The sequence below is a fragment of the Sphaeroforma arctica genome (genome assembly GCF_001186125.1).
Source record: "Sphaeroforma arctica JP610 unplaced genomic scaffold supercont1.1620, whole genome shotgun sequence".
Classification (NCBI taxonomy): domain Eukaryota; class Ichthyosporea; order Ichthyophonida; genus Sphaeroforma; species Sphaeroforma arctica.
Window position 1 is genome coordinate 1 of NW_014038938.1, and position 4871 is coordinate 4871.

Sequence of the window (4871 nt, forward strand, 5' to 3'; positions counted from 1 at the left end):
GATATATATATATATATACATATAAATATATATGTACGTGTATCCAATATGTATTCTGGCTGTTTGTTTGTCAAGCGTATTGCTTAATTTACATCAACATCTCAAAGAAAAATTAATTTCGCGTACAGTTCGGGAGCAGACCGATATACGCTTTTTCGTCACTTGTACACACATCACTGATGTCCATTACTGGTCAAACAGCGAGCGGACTAATCATGACCTCCGCAACCCCAACCCCGTTGTTCACCCTATGCTCATCACGAGGCTATACTACACACAGAAATACTGCACGGCACTTGTCCTCGCACACAGTATACAAGTGGATCAATCCATGCTGTACCTTTATGTGTATCATCTCATTTCATCACAGGATATATAACTAATCCATGCTCCACGTATATGTCTATCATCTCAGTTCATCACAGGATATATAGCTAATCCATGCTCCACGTATATGTGTATCATCTATTTCCATCACAGGGTATATAGCAGGCGGGCCAGTCAAGATTCCCGCAACTCGTGGATTTACATTGACGCCAGCGCCAAATCGCCGCCCATGTCGTCGTCACGCACCACCCGCGCACGCGCCAGTTCGCCCAATTTGCACCCCCAACTATACCAAGCAGACGGCCCTGTCCCAACCACAAGTACACCGGTCCCAACCCCAAGTGCTCAGGTAGACCCGTCCGAAGGCTCGGCACTGTACCCCGAGGGACCTACGAGCGCAATACAGAGCGTCCTAGCTCAGGCCCACACCCCCACTAGTGAGGACAGGGCCCGAAGACACCTGGTGATAGACACCGGTGGGGCCGGAGCGCCCGGTTTATCGCAGGTACAGGTGCATGACTGCGACTGCGACGGCAAAGGCAAAGGAGAGCGAGAGCACAGCGCCGATGTGTGTTGCCAAGCAACTCGCGGCGGGGCGAATAAGACAGGTGTGTGGAACGGTCTATGTGAGCATGTTTATGGATAGCTATGTTATGCTTCTTGTACTTTTTCTTGGGTTTTAGGGTTTAGGGGTTTTAGGCTCACAATTGATCTACAATTAATTGGCTATTGATTTACTATTAATTCACAATTAGTCAACAATCAATCCGCTGTCTATCCACATAATTCGCTATTAGTCCACAATATATTCACTTTTAATTGGCGATGTATTCACTATCAATTCACAGATAAAGAAGCCAAAAACTCGATTACTCAGAGCTTACCCACCATCACACGTACCTCGATGACACCTCACACCGCCGACGACGAAGGCGCGGGTGGCCTAGTTTTCACTCTGCGGCAAACGTCGGACAGTGCCGGACAGTCTATAAATAGCACTGCGGGCGATACGGATAAAACCAGCACCAGCGTCAAGTCCAGCCCGGCTGAAGCGTCCAAACACACCAGGACAGATGAGCCGTTTAACTACTCAGCATCGCCAAACACGCCGCAGTCACCCTCAGGCACACCAACCGAGAACAGCATTGGGCTTATCAAACAAAACAGCAGCCCCACTCCCACCTCCACGAGTGGCCAAGAGTTCAAACTACAGCCACAGACGGGTATGGGGCGACGATTTAGTAACAGCAATATATCCTACTTCCCGCACAGCCGCAGTAATCTGGGCATCGAGCGGAAGGAGCTGCTGCATTCGGCACGCTCACAGCCCGGTTCAGACACACCGTCGCCTGGGAAATCACCGACACGTGCACACACACACACACACACACACAGTACACACAGGCAATCGTTCACCCCCACCCGAGCGCCCGGCGAGGATGCCAGCACCACCACCCTGAACGCAGCCACGCCTACCCACAACGACACTGTTGCCATGGCAACCTCTGCGACTACCGGGCCCACTGACGGCCGCCAGACAAGCCAAGGCAGCGCCAACAGCGCGCTATCCTCCGCGTCGCACGAGCGTAGAGACAGTTGGGGCGTACCACAGCCCCACAGACGCTACAGCAATGCGTCACTGTTGGCCAGACAGGCGGCGGCGGCGGCGGCGGCGGCGGCTTCGCCGCACAACCGCAGCATGACCTCGCTGGGCTCGACGGAGGGTGTGGTCAAACTCAATAATGCACACACGGCATCGAGTTTTGTCGAGAAGCAGGTGAGTGCTCTGAGCTATTGGCCTTTCATATATATATATATATATATATATATATACATATGTATGTGTATGTATGTGTGTTTATGTGTGTATGTGTTGAATGTGTTTATGTGTGTTTATGTGTGTATGTGTTTATGTGTTTATGTGAGTCTGTATGACGATCATACATTTGTCTACGTCTTCCTCTCCTGCTCTATTGTGTTATAATCATTCCACACTCATACATGGGTGCGTAATTTCATCCTGATGCTTATTCCATCATCGTCCCAGCCATTGATTATAACGTAGTTTCATTTGTTCACATACTTCCACACTCATACATCAATGCGTTTCTATTCATTCCACAAGTCTCCTCTCATCTCTACCCTATTCTATTCTCTTCTATTATATCTTAACTTATAATTATACACGCTCTACCCTATTCTATTCTATTCTTCTATATTATATTCTTACTTATAGTTATATACACTCTACCCTATTCCATTCTCTTCTATTATATACTTACTTTTAATTATACACGCTCTACCCTATTCCATTCTTTTCTATTATATTCTTACTTATAGTCATACACACTCTACCCTATTCCATTATATTTTATTATATTCTTAGCATAAATATACACTCTACCCTATTCCATTCTCTTCTATTATATTCTCACTTACAATTATACACACTCTACCCTATTCCATTCTCTTCTATTATATTCATACTTATAATTATATATACGTCCTACCCTTCTCCCAGGGTGTCGTCTTGAGAGGAGGTCGTGTCGCAGATGGCAAAGTCAATGGCATCAGTCGCACTACGCGTGCGCTGGGTTCTGCCAACTGTGGTCCTGGAGTGGCGTGCGAGTATGTGTGTGATGCATGTGCTTAGATAGTAGGGTATCAGTACATGCTGTAGTATAAGCCAATTTTATTTCAATTGACCAAGCAAGGGGGGGTTGTATATTGCGGGTGGGGTGTGCCTTAGGTTGTGGTCTGGCACGGACTCTCGTCTTGGGGTTTTTGGTTTTGTCGATGGCAGTGCTATTGGTGTGAGGCGTGCTGAGTGCACGCTAAGCTCTGCGAATTGGGGGGGGGGGATGGAGTGGTGCGCGGCTGTGTTTGAGTTGTCATGGTAACCAGTGCGCAGTTGAATATGCATCGATTATGTACCAACGTGTGTGAGTGTATTGCGTCCATCTTCGTACGCCACAGTACGAGCGCCTGTCTGGCAAAGGTACGTCCCTCGTGCACTGTTTTGCCCACCTTGACCTCTCTGTTTCGATGTTTGTTGTGATCGCTGGCGAGAGACTTCGTGCCTTGGTCTTTGTGCGTCTGGAGAGTACCAATGATACAGTTAGCATGCATTCTGTGCTCAAGTATGTACATCACTTTAGGGCTTAAGAGTCTTTGTCAGGGCTTTTGGCGTAGGCCTGTATCCCATTTCACGTATATTCTATATCTCCGTAGTGACTCGTGTTTGATTTTGAATTCTTATGCTTCGTGCGCCCGACTACAGCCCAGAAACCTTCGTGCAACCGCTGGAGATCAGCGTCCCCCACGTCGTCGTCATAGCAACCAGCGGCCTGTGGGATTTCTGTACCATCTCGCAGGTGCGGAAGTTTCTCATGGATCACTTAACCTTCAGCGAGGATCAGGATTTAGACGCGCTCGCGGGAGAAGTAGTCAAACTGGCGAAAGGCCTGAACAAGGCGGTAGAAGACGTGACTGTGCTGCTTATACTAGTGTTACCCGGAAGGGCCACGGGCGGTTCCCCACGGGTCAGCGGTGAGTCCACGACGAGTGCAACGAACGGCAGCTTGGGCAAGGGCCTTCAACAGAAGAGTAGCGGGAGTTTAAAACTGGGGGCTCGGATAGCCCGGAGATTTAGCAACAGTAGTACACAGAGTAATGGTAACACCAGTAGTAAAGCCACCGCCAGCCACGACCAGCACACGGCGCGACGCGCGTCCATTGACGAGGGCCGGGACGAGGAGGTGCCCAAGGGCACACACGGGGGCAAGCATGCACACACATCGACACCCCCACAACCCCCACAGGACGTTCAGAGCACCGCTGGACAGGTGCGGAGAGACCTGGGGAGTGTGTCGTACGAGGGCCGTACCAGTGACCTGTCACAGTTGACAGGCTTGGGCATGCCTCTAACGGGTATGACGTCGAGTAGTGATACGTTACGAGCTGCGGTGAGTGGCATGAAGGCCCGGCGGGCTTCGGCGGATTCGACGGCTAGTGTGGGCAGCAGTGGCGGTAGAATGCATAGGTATACCAGCTATGCGTGCCCCCTGGTCAATGCGACAGTAGGGAGTGCTACACGGGCACAGGGGCAAGGACAGACCCCGGCCCTAAACAGTGCAGCCCCGGTACAGCTGCAGCAGAGTGTATCGAACTATATCCAGCCGGTACCGGACGCACCGCGGAGTGCGTTTAAAAGCAGCATGTACGACGATTTGATGAAAAGCAAAGCTGCCGATACGAATGGTAGCCATGGTAGTCACGGTGGCCTCGCGGGCGGCAAGGTAAGTAAAGGCGTGAAATGCGGGACGGAAAACGGGACGGTGGTTAAGTCGGCGAGTGGGAAGAAAAAGAAAATCGATATTATCAAGGGCAGGGAGGGGCGGGGCCTAAGTGAGGTTGAGGAGGTTGAGGATGTTGTATATGACTCACCACCCCCCCCACTAGGCTGTATAAAAGGTTTTAAGATGAATCCGTGAGGTGATACAGATGTAGACACCTATAGTACATTAAAAACGGACGCAGATGTG

At 50.1% G+C, this 4871-nt stretch overlaps 1 protein-coding gene across 1 annotated transcript; it reads left to right on the forward strand.

Annotated features, from left to right (window-relative positions):
- Positions 1-479: 479 nt before the first annotated feature.
- Positions 480-4820, forward strand: SARC_11308 (hypothetical protein; the record flags this gene model as incomplete). Its single annotated transcript, XM_014294607.1, has 4 exons — positions 480-935; positions 1176-2104; positions 2849-2955; positions 3608-4820. The coding sequence occupies exons 1-4, from the start codon at positions 557-559 to the stop codon at positions 4818-4820; spliced, it is 2628 nt and encodes an 875-aa protein (XP_014150082.1). The 5' UTR covers positions 480-556.
- Positions 4821-4871: the final 51 nt, after the last annotated feature.